Genomic DNA, 22331 nt, shown 5'->3' on the forward strand with positions numbered 1-22331 from the left:
CTTCAGTAAATCGTTTTTTAGTTAACATAGCTTTACCTTGAGTTTAACCTTCATTGAGGTTAGATACGTGTTTAAAAGTTTGGAACCTTTAATGGCCCCACTGCTTATTTGCTGTTCATCTATTAATGCTTCTGTGCAACAAAACATTTCCTGATTCTTTTCAGCGCAGTTTATCCTCGACTACTCTGAAAAATCCGCTATAGGTAGAAACAAAAGGACATGCATCGTGCCCCTGACAAAAAAATAATGCATGCTTAATTGCATTATCACACCATCAAACACATTAAAGAAGCTAACCATTAAAGACATAAGTTAAAGTTTCACTATGATAATCTTTTAAGATAGCTTAAAGGCAGTCCCTGTGGTTCTAGGTGGGACCACTGTGCAGAGCAACCCCGCCCCCCTTCCTGTTCCCGTTGCTGAGAGCTCTCTCCTTAAATGCTCTTCTGCTAGCTTCCAGCCCCTCACAGCCCCAAACAAAACTGGCAAACAGTGTTGGAGCTATCCAGCCTTACAGTTTTGAGCCAGAAACCCGTTCATGGATCTATTTGTCAACAAGTAGATGCATCTGAATTGAGTGGAGCTGGGAGCTTATGGTGCATCAAGCTTATTTTCTACCTCACAAATACGACCATTTTCCAACAGCTCTCGATTCACAACAATTTGAATAAAAAAACCAAAACACTCAGAAATGCAATTATGAGATTAACTTTCATTTGAGATGTTCTCCATCATCAGTAAAGTGCTACAAGAACATGCTAAAAACATTAAAGCACAACATTTGTCAGAGTAAGGCTTTAAAGTTTGGTTAAACCTCTTTAGAATTGTTTATTTTTTTGTGTAACATAAAGGTCAACATGCTCTGAGATGAAGAAAAATAACATTTTTATAACTCTGGTCTAATCCAGGGTTAGTGTGAATATGTGCAACAACATGTGCTGTCTTTACTGTAGAAATCCCTGTTAGATTGACTCACAAATGTCATTAATCATGCAGACAATACTGCTTATTCCATGATGTCATGGAAGATAACTGACTGAATATGCACTCTGACTTTTGTGGGTCAGCTATAAGAGTGGAATATATTGGGATTCCAAGGGGAGTTTATTCATAGGTTGCTCTCTTTTTTATTTAAGACAATGTTTTTCTGCTCTTGAGGCTCTTAGCTGCTAAAGATAGACTTTACTGCAACCAAAAAATGTTTACAGTTTTTGAGATTTTTAGATCAAGTCTATTTGCCAAGATCTCCATAAGTTAAAGCACAAAGTTGTGCAGGTGCAAAAGGAAAGACATTTGTACTGTATTTTTTTTTCCATCCTATTGCAAATTTTTCCTAAAACCCTTTTTTTAATTAAAGACTTAAAAGTTACTTGGTTTTTGTTGTCATGCTTTTACAATATTTTTCTCTTTATGGAATTGAGCGCCCTTAACGATGTCTGGAATAAAGATATAATGTTGAAAAGGCACACCAGTTCTGTTAAAAAATAGTATTCATGGTGGATTTGAGTCCTCAATGTTTCATTACATATGTGAATCAGAAATGGTCATCCTTAGACGTTTTTCAATTTTTATTATTTTTATCGATCGCTAAATTGAAACATATGATATACTTACATTTTTTTCCAAAAATATCTTCAAAACTATGTTCCCCCTGCTTCCATTTGCATCAGTAATGTGAGGAAATCAGTGTTCACCATGGAGGTTTAAGCGCAGAGTTGTGTGAGAAAATACATTCTTGCCTTGGTGTTTTTTTTTTCTTCTCCCCTCTAGCAGGCACATTCACATATTCAGTTCAACTTAAATGATAAACATCTTTCTGAACCAAAACCTCTGGCAGCCGCTAATAGTGTGTCACACAAACAGAGTATCAAACACAGAAGGGGGGCGCAGCGATCAGTTGATATATTTCTATACGTACTGTTCATTATATCTGATTGTATGGACCGTCTAAGCTGATTAACTAATAAAAATATGTCTCCACAAACACAGTTGGTAATTTGTCAATTTTCACAGACTATTAAGTTTGCTTCAGGACTTAAAGAAATTGCAGTGCTTCCCTAAGCGTGATCGAGGTTTTAATTACAGTATTTTCTTTCTCAATACATGAAAAAGTTGGGCTTATTTTTGCTGAAATTGCTTATCTCTGTGAGAGATTCCTTCCAGTGTAGATGATAAACATTATTAAAGTGAACGCTGTGTTTGCAGTTAACTCATATTTCTCATATGATGCAAAAGCATAAATGGACAAAGTCTCAAACATTTAATTCCTGCGTTGTACTACTTAGTTTTCTTCTTTTAATTCAGTTTTATAAACCTCATCTATTCAATAATCTGTTTATTTAATAGATTTTAGACTTTTTTCATGCATTCTTTATTTGTGATTTTTCAATCTCACTCTTAACCCTTTCATACTATATGCTACTAATCTGGAACGTACCATTAAACCCAGAACACTCAGCAAAGACAAACTCCATTCAAAATTGTGTTTCTGGTGTTTTTAACATGTTGTGGTGGCATTTTTCTGATGATTAAGGACAAATTTAATGTAAATTAAGCTCTACATTTCTTATTTCTTCTTTCGAATCATGGTGAATCAGGAGCAAATTAAAAACTGCAGTTGGAAATAGCTTGTAGCAGTGACAAAGATGCTACAATCGGAAGGCCACAAGCTTCCTGCTCCACTCTACTCCAGTGCATCCCCTTGCAGACCAATACATCCATGTATATCTTCAATTTTGTCACCCAAGTTGCCACCCTGCTCAGAACTGTATGACTGGATAGCTCCAATGTTGCTCGCCATTTTCGTTATGTTGGCCTTGTGAGGGGCTGTAAGCTAAAGGGAGAGCATATAAACTGATGGATGATGGGAAATAAGAGTGGACTTCCGTCAAGGTCGATCGAGATCACGAACTGCAATCCTCGCCACTCTTTATCTAGTTGAGATTTGAGGATAAATCTTTTGGATTCAGGTTGATCAGTCCCTCCTGTCCAGTCCTGACGGATGCACGCAGAATCCCACTTCTGACACCAAGTTTGTAGTGGAAAAATCTCTGTTCCGATGGAAGTAAAGAAACGTAATTAAGTGTGTTCGCAGAGTATTTTTTCAATACAAGATACATGCCGAAGAGGCATGTAGAGAAGTCCTGAGAGTTCTGATAAAGGGTGGAGTGATCTCATTCTTATAGTGCAGCACAAGCTACCATCACACCATCTGCTAGCCAGGCTCCAAATAGCACAACCTTGAAATGTTATGATAAGATGCTATTGCTGGACAGAGAAAATTCAGGCACACGTGTAATATCAAGTAAATGGTAAATAAGGATTATTCTCCTACAGCACAAGCAGGTCAGCCGACTACTCAGGATCGACATTCCAATTAAGTCCTACGCTGTGTAGAGACTATGTTTAAAAAAAAAATGTTTAATTTAGCTTTCTTGAACTGAAAAACATGGAATATGTTTTAATTTTTTTAAGGATAAGAGAAAACATGCAAAGCTCAACAATTATTCACAATTTCTTCCAAATGTGAATAACATTTAGGCAGCTAGGTAGCTCCAAAACAAATGGTTTTGGATTAGCCATGTTGCCAATTTTGGTTAATGACAGTGGGTGCCACGACACATTTTAAGGGGTTAAATGGTAGATTTGTCACTTGGAATTAAAAATTAGCAGACGCTACACAGTCAAATGTTTAGCTGTAGATAAATTCTAGCGCACATTAATAAGCTGGCAACCCCTGTGGAGACACTTTTCACGTCAGCAGCTTTATTCATGTGTTTTTTTTTTATCACTCATTAAATAAAGGACGGTTGCATTTGTATGCTGAATAAGTTCATCACCAGGCGGCTGCTGGCTACGTTAATGAGTTTTATATCCTTTCCTTGAACTAGTGCAGTCTTTGAAACAACAAAAAAAAGTTAGTTGTATCTTTAGTAGCATTTTTCTCATTTTCCTGGATAATATCACAGATAATTGAGTTGGCCTTTGATAAGATGTTCAGAGCACACTTTGTTAAAGTGGTTAGTCAATTACTGGATCACCGTATGTGTTCTGAATAAAAGCAGCTTCTGCAGAGTTTTTTGCATCTTGGATTAAATCAGTTTAATTTATGAAGTTCCATAAAGGTGCTTAATAATTTAAAAAGCTCTCTGCTTTTAAAGTTACAAAAAGGTAGATGTACTTTATAGTGGTAATAACACACAGAAGTTATTTGATGTGTAGATTGCATGTCCCCTTGATAGATGTTTGCGTCAGGTCCTCGTGCTAGCCCAACAGATGAGTAGTGAACTGGCCGACTGCCTGTTAAACCAGGTGGCGGTGGGTCGTCTCCTGTCACTGCCGCGCCAGCTCTTGTTCTATTCCAGATGTTCCTTGCCTTCCACCGTAGCCACACTAGCTCTAGTACTGCTAGTTAAATTGTAATAGCTCGTGATATTAAAGTGGATTTTCCTGTTTGACGTTTTGAAAGTAAGGTGGTTGATTGTTGTACTTTGTTCACTTCACTCTTAAACATAAAAGCAATGCTTTATATTATCAATGCTGGAAATACAAATAAGAATAGGCAAGCTGACATGAAGAAAATAGAACTGTCAAAGAGTTTATAGATTTTTTTTTTAAGTTTAACGAAAGCCTTAAAGACTGTCTGTTCCTTACAAGACTAGAAAGTTGAAGTTTAAGTCATAAATTAAACATTACTATCTTGTCTAAGTTCTTGAGTCTGCTACAATATAGTTTTTCCATGTAAGAAAAACTTGTAGTTTAAATTTTTGCAGCATCATTTAAAAGAATAGTTCTATGAACACAGACAGTTGTTATGCCCCTGGCATACTTGTATCCTTCCCCAGTGTACTGTCTTTAAAGGCGGAACAGCTGATTTCTCTGCTTCTTTGTTGGCTTTGAGGTAGTAACAGAGGCTAAACGAATTGCTCAGTGGATGGGAAAACACACTTCTTTAAACAACAGTGTTGCTCTGACATCTATGACTCCAGCTCGTTGTGTATAAGCGCACGCTGAGGCTTAATGAAGGCGTCTTTTGTGCTGACACAGTGCAATCATTGTATGAAAAGGCTTGTGTTTAATCTCTTGATAGGCTTGGGGACAGATGTAAATGTTCACGCTGTTTGTAGAGCTGTTGTGATGAATTGACTTGGAGTTATTAAAGTAATATCATAGATTATGCTGTTTATGACACATGATGATCTGCTCACTATCAAAACAAACCTCTTCAGCTTCACAAAGGCCTTGTCTCAGCCTATTGTTAAGGACAAAAGTTGTAATTAGGCCATCTGTATACAACTTTGATTAGTTGAACAGAATAGAGGAAACAAAAGTGTTTCCTCATTGTGCTTATTTGCCCCCAGGGGCAGCAATTTTACTTCAAAAGAGCCTGATATAAACTAATGTTTTTGTCATAAGTCTACCCCAGTAAAATGATGTAGAGTTTTCCAAATAAATGTGGAACCGCTAAATATTGTAGGGGTCCTCCTTGCGCTAAATACACATAGAAAACTTCACAGCAACAGGTTCAAAAGTTGTCGAAATGAGTGTCAAGATTTAAGACTGGTTTATACTTCCATGGGATTTGTCTACAATCTCGCAGTCTCATTCATACTAATGTTTGATTGCGACTCTCCGTTATAACTGCGATGTACTTCTGATTGGTGTTTATACTTTTCAAGCAACGCGATCATGTTCTGCGTTTATTTTTAACATGATCAGCATCCCGCTCAGACACTTGTTGCATCTGCGAGCGTGCCGACACATGAAATGCAGAGGAGGAAGTGATGGGTTCGTCTGCTAAACAGAAGCAGGGAATACAAAGATGACAACATTAAATTAAAAAAAGGAACAAGCTGTATTCTCTAGTGCTATAAGAAACGAGAAAGAAGACATATTTTTTCCAGCAACTTGCTCTATTTTCTATCTAGTTGTCCGCTCTCTGTCTCTCTTTGTGTGTGAAGTTCGGTATTTTCTTCAGTAAGTCTTCATTATTTTTGGTGTTAAAGGATATTTTTCTGGACAGGGTTTTCTGCTTAGTCGCGTACTCTAATCGCTAAAATAAATTCAAGTTAAATGACGCGATTGAACTTGGGGCGTTACATTTCAGCTGCGGGTGACGTCATCAGCAGATGTAGCATTCTGATGCGACTGATGCGATTCTGCTCCAATGGCCGTGTGACCACTGTGACGCGAGAGATTATGAATCCAGTGGGAGTATAAACCAGCCTTTATGCTTTGTTTGTTATAAAATGGGTGTTTGCTTTCAAAAGTATTTTACATTTCTCCTACTCATTGTCCGTGGAGCGGAATTTACTGACTTGGTGTGTGATACTTACATCATAGTTTGTTTTGAAAGTGTAATGAATGTTTATTTTGACAGTTGGGACCTACTTACTGGGTTTCTCCATCTGTAGCTAGAAAGGTTGATGCTAAAATGTTGAAAAACTGTATCTCTTGGAAGTCTGGCAAGCGTGGTTGATATTCCCTGTTGAATGTAAGGTTGTATCCAGACTGGACACATTTGGTCCGCTTAAATTGAACCAGAACTTGTGTACCCCGATAATCCGGAACAAAGTTTCAGTCTGAATAAGCACAAGCAGACACCCTGGTCCAAGACCAGGAACCGCTCTCGGACCCATCTTTCACGGTGGTCTCAGTTTGTTTCCAATCAGACTGAACTTCTGTTTGATTTGAGATTCCTCAGTCTGAACACGGTCAGTGCTGGGACTGGAACAATTGAACCTAGACAGCCACCGTAGCTGGTTATTAGAGGACAAATGTGGAGCAGCAATGCAACAGCAGCTCATTAAAATGTGGTCTGGTGAATGCAGGCTCATTAAAGTAACTTTTAATGTGATCCACATTGCTTCTTACACTGTTTTCCCAACCATTTATCTTATAGAACACTTATTAGCGTACCTCATAGCCATAGCGTCCCCAGTAACCGTCTTGCAGTATGCCTCCGCCGTAAAAAGTGTTGAAGTTGACCTTCATACAGACGTTCAAAATTAACCAACAAAATGAAAAGTCTGAATAAGTAAACAATCTCAGCAAATTTTTGCAAAGTGCAGCATTTCCATCTTTCTTTTTTTGTTTTGACCTACCCCTGTAACTGCTAGCCAATGACTGAAAAGATCTTTAGTCATGTGGTTTTGACTAAACAAACACAAGGTTCAGGACTTAATCTGGAACAAATTAAGCGTATTCGGTCCCGAACAAATCATTTTTTCGTTTTGAATACACCCTAAGAAAGCAAGAACAAGAACTTGGGTATTATGTGCACAGCTCTTGCATGTTGCATTCATACGGAGTCTGCAAGGGGCCAGTACTCACAAGTTTGTGCAACTCCGTGAAGTATAAGCCATACTTCACGATACACTAACCACACAAGCGACAATTACACGTTTTATTTTCAGCAAGGTCCCTTGATGTGACTGTTCAAGCCTCAAGGGAACTGCTACTGCTCCCCTTGAGATGTGGCCATTCTTCTCTATGGTCCTCCACAGACCTAGACAACCCAAAACCAGCAGCATCTGTATAGGTCAACCCCCAAATGGGTTAAATTGACCAAGGCTTTGACTCTTACCTAATATGACATCTGTTGTGTATGTACAGTCTTGGAGTCCTTTTTTCTTGGTCCTTGGTATACAGCTGGTAAATGTATGGATGGTTTTCCAGCTTTGCTTAAGGCACTTTTTAGTAACCATTGTCTGCAACAAGCTGCCCCTCTGTTTTTAACTTAATCCTCCTAGTGAATGCTGTCCTTAATAGGAAAAGACATTGTTGCTTTATTCATTTCAGTTTGGCAAAAGTGGTCAAGCCTGGAAGAATTCAAATCACGGCCTCTCTCCAGACTGTTGCTTTTAATTTTTAAGAGTAGATGTTTCTTTCCAGTTAAAGAAGCGTAAAAAGGCTCAACAGGCGTGCAGAGTCACACTCTTACACACCAGTATTAATCCTCAACAAGGTCTCACTTGTCATTTTGTTTCTTAACCAGCTCAATCAGAGCGGTAAATTGTTTGTTTTCCTCCTTTCATGTGATGTCAAACATTTATTCTAATTGTCTTGGAGGGTTTTCCGTGTTTGGCCTGCCTCTGCTGCTTTACCTCATTTACCGCCTCCTTTCCTTTTGTTTCATCATCATCCTAACCCCCTTTTTACCCTCCTCCCTTTTTATTTATGCTGTAATGGTTGATTAAGAGGTGCCACTGTCTCAGTTGGAAAGAAGTCTTTGATTTAATTTCAAATCCTTTTATCTTAAATAATTTTCCAATCCATAATTCTACATTCACAACGCCCCTGGCAATGCGTGTTAAAGTGACCACTTTCGATGAAAACCCTATGTAAACTCATAATGAGAAAGGTGATCATTTAAGTCGGTGTGGTTGGGGCTTCAAAGCTTACACGTTCTTGTGTCACTATGTAAGTTTCTATGACCATTTTTGGAGTGTACACACAAAACACGCAGCCACTGAACTCATGTTGAAAGTGAAACCACTTGAACTTTGACCAATCAGGGACTCCCATTTGGTAGTGACGAATGGATGACATCCCCTTTAACTCAGAGAGGTACCAACTGTTTGAAGAATTGATCATGACGGTTAAATTAATTATGGTTTGTGTACGTACAGACTTATGACATAAAGTCCTCGTGTATCAGAATAGAGCTGTGAAAAGAAAAAACCTGGAACAAGATTTACACTACTTTGACATTTCGCACCAAGTCTCTTCCAACTGTAGGTGTTGAACATGCGTTGGTAAACAGTACAAAAAGAAGAGACACTCAAGAATGTGCATCACATGTCGAGTGTGAACCTAACTTAAGTGTCATATACTCGTATTAATGTGTATAGGTGCACTAATGTCCTTTTATTTTTTTTTTTTTTTATTTGAAGCTTTGTTTTGTTGCAGATCCTTTAATAGCTGATTTTGATATTATATGTTAAAAAAATTTGAAACATTATAAATAAGATATCTTATTAAATGCTGTAAATTTCAGTTTTAAATGCTGTTATTTCTACAATTCAATATAAATTATATAAAAAAAGCGGAAAAAGTAGGACTTATAGTTTTCTAGAACTAACTTGTCTACTCTTTAAATCTTTTATTGAACATGAAATTTGAATGTATGTCTTGTGCACACAAACATTCTGAATAAATACATTTTTATTCTCGACTTCTACCAAGCTTTTATACAATGCCTTTTTTTTTAAGTAGACAGCTTCTTATAAAATTTTCTTAGAAGCACCAATTTTTTAAATGTTTTCAATGTTCTTGTTGTCAACGGCTCGTTTTTCTACCAGTTCACTTCAAGTCCTGAGTCTCTTTCATTGCAATGAAAATATTTACTTCTTCTCTTTTTGTTTATGCCTATAGATGCAAGAAGCCTTGTCTGCTCTGTGTGATCCTGCACCTGCTGAAGTTTATCAGGCAACAACTTTTTGTCATCAAGATCAAAGGCACTCGACGGAGAACAACGAAACCAAACGCAGCAGGGAAATTTCCCACATCTCATCGTCCTCTTACTCCACGTCCAAAGTCTCAGAGAGAGACCGAGACAGAGACCGAGACAGAGACCGAGACCGCAATAGAGATCGAGACCGAGAAAGAGATCGGGACAGAGACCGCATGAAAGGGCGGGATAGAGACAAAAAGAAAAAGAAGCACAAACGGAGGTCAAGATCACGGTCGAGATCGAGATCAAAGACCAGCCACTCCCTTCCTAGTGCCTACAGACGATCCCGCAGATCCCGGTAAGAGGACACGGACCCATATTTCCTCTTAAAGCGAAAATCTTTCACCTCAGTTACAATTTATGAAATCAGGCGTGTTCTATTAATGAGATCATCAACACCAGGGTAAATGGAGAAGATGGTCACCAGTCTTTGAGAGGAGTTATTAAACACCTTTCCCTTATCAGTATCTTAGTTTCATTTTGGCTGAGCATGTTCTGATTGCAAACGGTTTCTTTTTTTTTTCTCGTGGGGCAAAAAAAATAAAAATGAAATAACTTCTATAGTAAAAGGTGTTATAAATAAGGCTTGATCATTGAAATCAAATGAAATCTGGAGACTTCTTGCAGTCAAAGTATAATTACATCCAATGCAAACAGGAATTCATGTAGGGATTTATAATGGAACATTTTTGCCTTTTTGAAGGCAAATGTAATCAGAGCTAGAACAGTAGAGCTTATACATTTCCTCTCCCATTCCCTATTTATTAGTTTGTTTGCCTATTCCAAACTTTTATTTATTTCCTAACAAACACTTTATTCTCAGAAAGTGTCAAGTGTATTAAACCTCCTAGAAATGTCGCTGTTACAATCCTGGTGTTATTGCCAGAAACGAGCATAAACCCTAAAAACTACCTATCCCTCTATCCTATCTTGAGAAGTTCTTTTATATTTACAGATTTGATGATTTCCCTTATTTATTTATTTATTTTTAGGCACTCCTCCAGTTTCGGTTCCTTTCCACCTTTTTCTTAAAGCTGACAAGTCTATTTGTATTCACACTGCTGACGAACTGCGCCAGAGTTCATTTGCAAGTGAAGGTGACCTTTTTTTACGTGCCAAATAAAGCTGAGACTTTGAGAAAGTGAACTTTGGTGCAAACCCAAACAGGTCTGTTTGAAAGTGTCCTGAATCTGATCTGACCTTGTTTGATATATTTTCCGGTTCCGGATCACGACGAGCAGACGCGTGTCTCCAGCTCTCCTCAACAAAATTTGATTACATCAATGATATATGATATATTTACCTGAATTTCCCTGAGGACTTCCAAAGGGATTAATAAAGTATTTTCTATTCTATATTAATGATCCTTTATAGCCTGAATCTATTAATATTTGATATTAAGTCCTGAACCGGATATTGATAATTCATGTAGAGAAAATGGTAAGGTCGAGCAGGGATGGGGTTATATAAGTTCACTTCCTTCCACTCCCTTTCAAGCGATCTATTGTGATTCATTAAGTGAGATGTTATTTCATGTATTATGACCTGATTGCTTGAAATAAACCATTTCATTCATTCATTCATTCATTCATATTTAAGACTGTGACACTGGTTTAAGATTGAGTTTGCACAACACAATTTTTTACGCTTAACACATGTTTGTAGCTGTGTTTTAGATAACACAGAGAAATTCTGAAATTTCTGTTTTCTTGGACTACATGGATTTAAATATGTTGCATAACAGTTGAGAACATATTTTATTTATTGATATTTTCCTTTCTACTTATTTCTGTAAGTGAGCTGCCAATGAGTTAGACTCTTGATTAGCAGCAACAGAGTTGGTTGTTTGCAGTTGTTTGCTAATTTGCTCCAGTAATGATTTAGATCAACTCTTTTTATCTTTGTTTGCAGATCCGAGCAGGTTTTGTTTACAGAACACCCCTGTCTGCACTATTTATGTGTAATAGTTTATTGAGAATTTGCATCTTTTTAATTTGAAGTGTTGTTATTGGTAAATATTTAATGGTACATTTTGAAAAAAAAAAGATTTTTATGCCACTGCAGTATCCATGCTTAATATTTTAAATATTCTTTTTTCACCTCTCCCAATATAAACACAAAAAATCTGGTTTAAAACTATCAAATTTGATGCTTTTTTTCAGTTTGTATGATTTATTTCTGAGTTTTATTGGGTTTTCACGACACCTTTTGTTTTTCAAGTGTATCAGCACATCTATGAAATTCTCCCCTCTGTTTCTTAACTAATCTCACTCTGTCTCGTGTTTTTTTCTGTCCAGATCTCGTTCACACTCACCAGGGAGGAGGGACAGGAGGGGCCACTCAGCAGAAAGGAGGCGTGATGAGAGAGATCGCTATCATCCCAGTAGCAGCTCCAGCTTGCAGAGAAGGCATTCAAAGTCCAGGTGAGTATAACTGCAGGTGTTAGGAGTGTGTGGTGAGATGAAGAGTCCTGATTCTCCATACTGAGAAAATAACTGTAATTGCTAAGATCATAAGCAAAAACATCAATGTTGGTTCGGGACTATGTGTTCCAATTTTTTTTCATCATGAGAAAAGTAACCACATTATGAGGGAATGTATCTTATGAGGTATTTTCCATGTGTTTTTGTTGTTCTTCTCTCAGGTCCCCTCCTGAAAAAGAGAAACGTTCCTCGTCGACTTCAAAAAACATGCAAACTACAAGCTCCTATCTCTCACCTTATTCCTCTCCCCGAGTTCTGTCCCAGTCAGCCAGCCCGGCATCAAGCTTCGGCCAATCCAGGTATCTCCAATAAAACATTAGGTTGTTTATTTGTTATTTTGTAAATTAGATTGTAGCAAAGTGAATCTAAATGAACATTTTTTAAAGTGGAACTTGAGTTTGGAATTGTTTGCCCAGAATCTCTGAGACCAAAAAGTTAAAAGAAAAAGTGCTAATGCACCAAAACACATTTTTTAATATATATGTATTAAAAATAACACAGATACAAAAAAATGATTGAGGTATTTTATTTTGAAAAATTGGTTATATTTTGAAAATTGACCGCATTTTCCTGCCAGAATTGACGTGGATTGCTCACGTCTTGAGCAAATAATAGACCAGACGCCGAAATGATCGCTGCACGGCGCGAGCTGGCTGCAGAGGACCACGGCGCTTCGGATCTGGTGTGAACTAAACAATAGGTTAACAAGGGTGCCGAACGGAAGAGGCCTCTGTTCCGTAGCACTTCCGAATCCAGTTTGAACTCCAGCAGGTTCTTAAAAACTGAGAAAAGCAATGTTATGCTGATTTGTAACACTTTAAAGGAATAAAGTGCTTAAGCAATCAGTGTAAATCAGCTGATTCTGTCGTGGAGTCGTGTTAAAAACGGTCAAAGAGTTTCTCAAAAAGTTTGTGTTATTTAGGTATCGCATCAACATCTCTGGTGTGAAAAATAAACCAATTTAAGGTCTTTCTAAGTGAAATGTCAATAAAGTACACATTAAACCATAGTTCTGTGGTTTCAGTGCCAATTCCTTCTGTCATCCATTTGCCAGAATACTTGAATGTTTAGCTGAAATGTTTTTGGTTTAAGATCAGAATATCTATTGAGAAATATTTGGTTTGTTTTCTGTTGCTTCCCTTTTTTAGTTTATTTATTAATTTAGTTTAAGTAAATATATTTTCATTTCTTTAGCAGCAAAAAAAATGTTTCTTTGTCAGCTTTATGCCATAAAATATTCTCCAATTAAAAAATAAAATCAAATGCTAAACTCTTCAATGAATTAAATTTGTGGTAAACCAAGATGTAGAATTGAGAGTTTGTCTGCAGGATTATATAATCTGTCTTTTTTCCTTTTCTTAGAGTTTTTTTTTCCCACAAATCAAATGCTTTTGTCTTTTACTTTTTTCTCCTCTCATCCTCTCAGCTCCCTGTTCTGCTCCCAGTGCCTGACTAACTTGAGCATTTTATAACCATCATGAAAGTTGTATGTCCTCTCTGCTAAAATGATTGATTTTTTTTCCTCTCGTCTTCAGGGGCGCTTCTCAAGAGAAAGACAAACCAGTGTCCTCATCCATAGTATCCTCTGTGCAGTCCAAAATAACTCAGGTATTGTTTTTTTTTCTTTACTTCTCTCAGATGGTCTCCACTGAACTTTATGGGCTGTGCCTTAAATGTACTGAGTGCTGTTCTTTGTTTCCATCACGCAATGAGAGGGGACACAAAGTGCTCTGCTTTAACAGCCAGGTTTATGGCTTTTGTCTTGGGAGGGGGTGTTACGATACTTCATTTTATTATGTACGCATGTACATCCCACTGCTGCACTCCGTCTTAGTATTGGCCTCACAAAGCGGGAACATTTGGCTATAGGAATCTGGGTTTGGCTCTCAAACATAAAGTGTGTACGTTTAGTGTAGAATTATTTAAGATGCAGTTTTTTTTTTTAGCTTTAAAGTCCACCATTGACCTCCTTAGAATTTGTTTTTATTTTTTGATGCATATTGTTGACTTCACGAGCAGGAAGTAGATGGAAATAATTGTTCAAAGTTGGAGCAAACTGTCATGATTTTGATTTGGCAAAAATACAAAATTAAAGAACCCCCTGTCGAGCTAGATTGTCTTTTTTTTATATATATAATCTTTCCACATTGGTAGCAGCAGAGCAAACAGGTAAAGTTTGGGGAATCCTGCTCTAAAGTCTGCCACCTCCGAGCCTTTCATAGCTAAAAACTATTGTTATTAATGTCCCGATGTTATCTTGCACTTATTTCTTACTTGTATAATTTTGACAAAATATATTTTTATTCAGAGTAAAATATTGAAAGTTATTTAAGGTTTAAAGTTGATTTATTCTGGATTAATATTCCTGCCTGTTTCTATTCATATTTATGTTAAAAAGTTACATTTTTAAAGCTCTAAAAATTTAGTTTTAGTGTGTTCAATAAATGTTTCGGCCCGCAACCTAAGGTGTCTTTTGGATTTTGGCCGCCTGTGCGATTGAGTTTGACACCCCTGGCGTGTATAGCTTAAGATGGTTGGTTGAGATTTGTGTTTTACATCCAGCTCACCCATGATCCGATAAGTCGACTTATCGGAAAAATAATCATTGATTAGTTGACTTTTAAAATGATTGCTTGTGGCAGCCCCACTCTGCTGTGATACACTCCCTAAAACATTTTTTTGCGCTTTCAGTGAGAAAAATGTCTGTTATAGTTTTTATTCTAAAACATTTTTATTTAAAGTTGTCTTGAAACTGGTGCTTTACTTTCCTTGTTTTCTAATTCCCTACTTTTTCATATGATTCAGCTGTACATCACTTTGGCTCTTTTCTTAATCAGAAGCTTTTTTTCTGAGGTGTTCTCTGTTGGACGTGATAAAGGGATTTCGTCCTCCGTCGTGGATGTGCGTCCCATGTCCTGGCCTAAACCCCCAAAAAATGCTTTCTGCTCTCCCAGCTTTGCACTTGCACTCATCCTCTAAACATTTGCCAAACATTTTAGAGGAAAAACACTTCATATCCGTTGATTTAGTTCGAATGACACTTGATGACGTATGTTATTCTTGGCAAAAATTGAAATTGCCTTTCCAGTCTTGCATTTTGCTAATAATTTGCCTCTTCAGCTTAATATTAGCTAAATGTTGTGTCGTTTTTGCAAATGAAAGAAAAGCCGTGACAGCTTATTTTTGATAGAACATTCATCCAAGCTTCGGTCTTTCACAGAATATTCAAAATGATGAAGGCGCTGTCACCTAAAATAAAAACATTCATTTGAGGCTCTGCATGTTGCCACTTTATGGCAGTTGTTATTTTCAGCTGTCAAAGTGTCATTTCTTTATGATGACCTCACACGCCTTCATCTGTTTCCTGCTACAGCATATTCACTTTGACTCACATTAAGCTCTATTAGGACATTTATTTATTTGTTGTTTTTGACAGCTGAGATAAAAAAAAAGAAAAAAAGATGTTTGAATCATGTTTTTTTTAAGAAAAGTTGAAAATTTATTTTGAAAAAAAACTTTTTTTTACTATATTCTTGTTAAATTCCTCTATAATGAAGAAAATTACAATTAAAACCGAGTTTCTAATTATTTTTTTATTCAACCTGTAGTGAATCAGGAACAGAAGAAAGAAGAAATGTTTGTTTTATTTACATAAAAGAGCAGTTTCATATTTTTTGTGTAAATATTAGCTCAAATTGCAAATTCAATTTTGCAATTTAAAATATTCTAAATATTGACTTGATCTGATTAAAAAAATACAATTCTTACATTAAAAATGAACAAAAAGTTGTTTTTTAAGGTAAAAATAAACTTTTTTAAAAGGACATTTAATTTAAATAAGTAATATATTGCATTTTTAAAGTGAAAGTTGTGGAGCGGTCCGTCAGGTGGAGCACAACATGAACAGAGTATGAAAGGATTTGTGATCATTTCATTTTAATGTATAATTTTTTCTTCGTATTGAATCCTTTTTGTTAGTAGGAAAACAGTTTGATTTAAGGGGCAAAAAGAAAACATGTTTGGCCTTAAAATACCTTTAATTCATTGTGTTAAAAAAAAAAGAAAAAAATGAAATTGTGACTTTAAAACTGTGAATCGAATGGAATCGTAGCTTGACTGAATGTTACATCCCTACTCATTTCCCATCATACCTCTGTATACATTCTCTCCCGTTAGCTTAAAGCCCGTCACCACCCCAAGATAAAAGTAGCAGTGCAGGAAAAATGGCGAGCAAACTCGTCTTTGGATGCATCATAATAGAGCAGAGGCGGGAGCTTTTGGCCTGCTACAACATGTTAAAAACACAAATGTAATTGTCTTTAAAAAGCTTGCATTTTGTTTACAGTGCATTGACAATAGAATCTGTTCCGCCGTGGAAAGAACTTGTATCTTCACAACCCTCATTAGAACGTTCAGACTGCAGTTTCACTAAAAAATCTTTGTTCATTTTAGACGTGTTAATGTTGGGTGTTTTTCATCATTGTAAGTTAGATGGCTGAAACATTAGAGGCACTTTTTAATGAAATAAATAAAAGGTTTGGACGTCGTGCTGCTGTTTTTAAAGGTCACTGTGTTCTTCTAATTTAAAAAGAGGAGCTAAGTGGGAAACGGTCAGAGATCAAAGAGAGTTGTTTGAAGATCAAAGCAAGTTGTTTGTGTGAGCGGAGAGCATTTATTGTGCTGTGCTTTTTTATAAATGATTGTTTATGCTCTGATTCTCGTCTTTTAAGTGTCTTTAAGTAACTTTGTGTCCTTGAGGTTTGAGTTTGAAAAGCAAAGTTAATATGCCTGAAGAGCTGCATCATACATTTACCCAATCACGCATACTTTCCCTCAATAAATGATGGCCGCACTTCTTTCTTCTCCCTCTTCGTCTAAAATGTTTCTGTTCAATGCCACAAGCGATTACTGTATGTTAGAAGAAACATTAATAAAATAAGTCTGAAGTGGTCTCTGAAATCTTCTAACTAAGAGTGTTAATCCAAAATGATTTGATCTTTTCAAAGCAGGTCAGTATCAGTTTGTCATTCAAGTGTTTTCTCTCTTTTCATATTAGCATTGTTATAATCTAGTTAAGTTTAAATTACAGGGTTCTCTCGCTGTATCCCGGTTGACCTTTAGCAGTCTCGCTGTATTGCAGATTTTTTTAGTCCAACTTTGCATGTTTTTTTTTTTCTAGTAGTGCACTGTGTTCTATGTTCTGATTGGCTGTTGACCTTGTCAATCAATCTTTTCCCTGCTATGTCTCCTGTAAAGAGACACTGCACGTTCCCCGAACTCTCACGTGTTTGACAGTTATATCAATCTTTTTGTTTTGTTTATGCTATAACACTGAACTTAGTTTCCTATGAAGGTTTGTACTTTGAGAGTGTATAAATGTTCGTTTCTATCTGAGAAAAGTGTAAAAAGGGTGTCATGAGGGGGTTTACAGCATCACAGCATCTGTAATTCTGCTATGCAGTTTTTACCTATCCCAGGACATTTAGGGAATGTATCCCCCATGATAAACGAGGGAACACAGTATTCCAAAAGAGCAAAGTTCTTTTAAATGTACAGTATATCTTCCAATAGTAGCCCCAGCATTTATTCAAAAAATATTCAGATGGTTCTGCGCTCAAAAGAAATCATAGGAAACAGAACGGTGATAAACGGGGATCATTTGCCAATGAAATACAGTATGTGTTTACAGCCACAAAATACAGGAAATACCACCATTCAAGACTGAAAGAAATCATCACGACAGTAGTGCAACTTTATCAAAGCAGCATACATTAATACTATAAGCATGAACAACCTGTACAGTAGACATCTGCTGAACCTTCTTGCTCATGTTGGCTCCAGCACTTTTATGCACCAATTTTGCAAGAAACCGCTCACCAGCGTGAGGAGTCCCCTGTGGAATGTTTGATCATTCTTTAAGCTCTAAAAGTTTGCATATAAGTATACAATACAGCATGAGATTGGATAGGGTACAATAAAAGACAGAACCAAAAGCATTTAGTTGAAGCCATTATTTGGATGGCGCACCTGGTAAAAGAGACAGGCTACTATTTAACCAAATCCAAATTCTTCCATTACCCCTCCGGATTCTCCCTACCTGTACATTTAGCCCTCCAAAAAGGAGAGTTGTGGAAAAATCGTCTTTAAATTTGGACGTTACCAACAGTCAATGACATCAGTAGTCAATGGTCATCTGTAGTCACATTTCCACTGAGCAGTCCGGTAAGGAGTGGTACAGTACAGTCTAGTTGTTTTTAGTTAGCATTTCCACTCAGTTGTGGTGTAGACTGCTAGCGCGTCATTGCGCCATTGTAGTGCGATGGTTAGAAAAACAACAACGGAGGTCATCCATCAGCTCGTCTTTTTCTTGCTTCACTTCTACTACATCATGTATAGCAGGAATTCAATGTTGTTTGAAAGAAGATTGCGAGCAGCCAAGAACAATACTGCTGTAGGAAACATTAGCTTAAACGAGCGCTAGATCGATGCTTTCTAATGTCGTCATCACTGTTTGCCAATCAACGGGTGGCTACAGTGGCTCTGTCCCTACCGTTCAGTTCCACTCTTTGGTGGACCTACAACCGATGAGGATCCTCAAGAGTTATGGCTCGTTACTGTTTAATGGGTCCATTGTACAATGGAAACGCTCAAAATTCCTGGACCGTTTCAGACCGCTTAGTGGAAACAAAGCTCATAGTAGCATGCAGCTGCCAGAGCTCGGAAAATACACAACAACATTGGTTTTATAACTTTAAAAAGTCGTGCTAAAACAAAAATTCATTACTTACATTTAAGTGTAAACTTCGGTGCTTCAGAGTACACCCACAGAAAGAAATGCGCAGCACAGTGCAACCAAATCACTCTACCAGCGGAGTGATACAAACCCCCAAGTCCTTAAGACTACCCCTACTATCACTCCAAATGCCCCTACAATTGGAGGGGTGGGTGAAGAATTTAGACCACCATCCATTTCCTGTAACAGATCTATAAGAGAAGGGGCGACTAGAAGATGTATGGTATTTTAATTATTGTTTTTACTTTGCAAGTCCCTGTGTTAAGGAGGTTTTTGAACAAATGTAAGGTGCAAAAATACGTCAAATTTGAAGATTTAGATTTGTTGGAAGAAAAGTTTATAAATCAAATCTCCTTAAAGTGGTTTAGAAATATTTCTGGTAGATACGATGTGCAGAAACTGGTGTGTCGTGGATGCTGGGAGGATGAACCACAAGTCAAAATTGAAGACGCTTTGAAACTTAATGTAATCAAGTCAGCAGACTGTAAATGAAGAAGCAGCATTTGCTGTTATATAAACATTGGTTTTACTTTCACTCGTTTCTCCCCCCTCACATTGCGTTTGTGTGTGTGTGGAAGAGAAAGACAAAGTGGGAGCCTCTGGTGCTTAGTGACCAGATGCTCCACAAAAGAAATATTGCACATTTCCCATCGCTTCATACTTATTTTTCATTTTAAAAAACGTCTTAATTTCTTTTTTTGTGCTCGTTATCTCCTTTATCCTCCTCCCCTGCCTTCGTCTTCGCACCGTAATATTAAGTTGTTCATAAAAACATGCTGTTGCAACATGCCCCAGTTCTAAACCACTAACTACTTATACCCCATCTGTGATGTTTTACAAACACAACTTGAATAATTCAGCAAATCCTCATCTACATAATGGCCTCCACATCCCAGAGGATGCTTGGCTGCTACTTGCTTCATCCCATCTCTCATTTTCTTCCAGCGTGTCTTTGTTCCTTTAACTTCTGTTCCTTCTTTCTTTGCGTTGCAGTTGATAAGTACTCGGTTCGCCCCTCAGAAAAGCTTTTAGATCTTTTTTATCGGTGTGCTGTTGGAAATCTTGAAGGTAGCACGCTTACTGGTTGTATTTCTTTTGGACATCTGTAATAACATAAAGGCTAGATTCTAATCTCCAGGCTTTTCATGGTATAGAATAAGAGCAGCAATGGAGGAGGATAAGTCTCAGGTTTGTGTGCCGTGTATCTGACTTAGTTTGTTGGTAAGCTTTTCACTGCATGTTTGCAATACACTTCAATATGTGACAGATACTCTATATTTAAAAATATTAGGTCATCTTAACCCATTGGTCACCCATTCCCCCTTGCGTTTCAAACAGGAAGTACCTGCTGACTCCAAGAAGCCAAAATCCCAGATTTATTGAGAAATAACTCACATTTGGCAGGATAACCATTCTTGCTTTGCTACTTTTTTTTAGCACGTTCTATCTATTTAGAATTTATTTTTTGTAAGTTATTAAAGTTATAAACTGACGAATCAGATGCTTTACCAAAACCATGTGGTTCCGCTTTCAAGTGGTTGGGGGTGTGGACTTCTGAAAAACTCTCTTCTGATTGGCAGGAGTGGTTGCCATGGAAATAATGACTCAGCCTGACTCAAACATGGCGGCGTCCATATCAAGATAAAATGGCGAGTGCATTGACCTAATTTTGTTAGAACCAGAAGTAATCTGTTTTCTTTGGATGATATCACACTCACTTGGTCCAGTTCTCTTATACAGTCAGTGGTAAAACAATTGCTCTCCACTGTGTGTAAAAACAATAATAATCAAGATGTCCATCATCACTTTATTTACACAAACCTTGTTACCGGTACTAGGAGTGATCTAGTAAATGTAATACTTGGATTTGACTTTCCACTATAAGAGCAGATGCTGTTTAAACGGTGTGTTTTCACCTAGCCTATACATTTATATTTTCCTAATCAAAAGCCAGTTCTTTGACTCACTGGTCTCCATCTTTAAGACATCGTAAACCCTGGCCTATCCTGAAATGAGGAAATCTGAGGGACAAATCAGCCTGGATTCAGAACTCAGTGGTCATCTGTCAATCAAAGGTCCACACTCTTGTTTTAATTTAGAATTTCTATAAAACCTTTGTAACCCTTAAATCTAACCTCAAATGGTGTCACCTTGTGGTTATCTGCTGAACTGACCTGGCTCCATTTGGCTTTGTGTTATCAAATCATTTAAAAAAGATGCCTTTGAAACATCCCATTAAAAACTGCAGAGCAAAGTTTTACTGGTGATGGGTACAAATGATTCTTTGAGTCATTAAAGGTGATGGATTGTATTTGCTGTTACACAAACATTATGTATTTTTACCTACGTTAAAATAAGAAATCTCTTAAAAATGATGCTGTTGCCATATTTCCCTGTGTCAGAGGTAAATTCATTGACTTGATTGTATTTTCCTCAGTGCAGGGTTTGTGTCAGCATCTTTGTTTATTAAAACTTCAAGAACAGGCTGTAACACCTCAGCACTCGACTTCCACTGGGAAGCATCCCTCCATCTAACCTGCTGACCAGTCCTGTGCACTTTGAAAGCTTCTTTTAAAGACTCTACCATGTGGTCTTCCCATGGGGCTGTGGGCTCCAGCGGCACAGCCTGCTTGCTGGGCACAGTGTGATAGCAGCAACTGTGAACCTGAGCCGCTCGAGGTCCACCATCACTCTCCTCCCTCCATCTGGTCCGTGCTCCCTGTCATTTCATCCCCTCTCCTTTGAGAGATCTACTTGTCGCTCCATCTGCTCTGTTCTCCTTCCTGCTGGTGGCTACTTTACCTATTAGTTAATCATCTTTGTCTCACCAAGACTCTTACGACCTCTTCCGTGATGTTATATGGCAAAGCTCTGCCTCCCGAACAGTCTCCTCCATCTTTCACTTCCTGTCAGTCTTTACCTGGATTCCAGCCTTGATCACCCTTTGATTCCTTGAATCCCCATAAGACTCCACTTTTGTTGTTTTTTTTTAAATCGACAATCAGAGAAAATAAAAACGTATTTTTTCAACTTAATGTTTTTGGAACAGAACTGTAGAGTCCAGTTACAAAACTTTAGCTTCGTTCAGTTTGTAGTGTTTAAAGCAGCACTGACGTAATTCCAGTAAAAACATTATACAATTTTATGTAATAATCAAAATGTTCAATAAATATTGAGTCAGATTTCTGCCTAAAGTCCCCCGCGGGCATGTATCAAACTCCACCCACACAAAAAGAACATTCCACGTAGTCCTGCACACTCGTGAACCACTGCTGCACGCTCATGGAAGTATTCTTCCTCTCATGAAACTAGTTCTACCGCTCCGGTCATGCAAATGTAGCTTAGAGTCACAAATCTTAAAATATTGAATTTAAACAATCTTCATATGTTTTCTCCAATTTTTGATTTACTTCTTTAATGGGAACAGCAAAAAAAAAAAAGATTTTTTCTCTTTATAGTAGTTCAGAAAATTATAATTATATAAAACTGTCATTTTTATTTTTTTTAATCAATTTTACTTAAAAAAAAATAATAATAATACACAGATGAGTTATGGCATCATTATTGCCCCAGCAACAGTAATGGGGCGTTGACAACAGAA

The 22331-nt window shown here is 37.3% G+C and overlaps 1 protein-coding gene across 2 annotated transcripts in view; it reads left to right on the top strand.

Moving 5' to 3' along the window:
* Nucleotides 1-22331, top strand: part of LOC112163133 (splicing factor SWAP) — a 56739-nt gene that overhangs the window by 32278 nt on the left and 2130 nt on the right. For both annotated transcript variants that reach the window (XM_024299333.2, XM_024299334.2), the window contains exons 15-18: nucleotides 9376-9752; nucleotides 11752-11877; nucleotides 12099-12236; nucleotides 13473-13545. In XM_024299333.2, coding sequence (XP_024155101.1) covers nucleotides 9376-9752; nucleotides 11752-11877; nucleotides 12099-12236; nucleotides 13473-13545 — 714 coding nt within the window. The remainder of the gene's footprint in view (nucleotides 1-9375; nucleotides 9753-11751; nucleotides 11878-12098; nucleotides 12237-13472; nucleotides 13546-22331) is intronic.

Source organism: Oryzias melastigma, linkage group LG12, assembly GCF_002922805.2.
Source record: "Oryzias melastigma strain HK-1 linkage group LG12, ASM292280v2, whole genome shotgun sequence".
In the NCBI taxonomy this organism is placed as follows: Eukaryota; Metazoa; Chordata; class Actinopteri; order Beloniformes; family Adrianichthyidae; genus Oryzias; species Oryzias melastigma.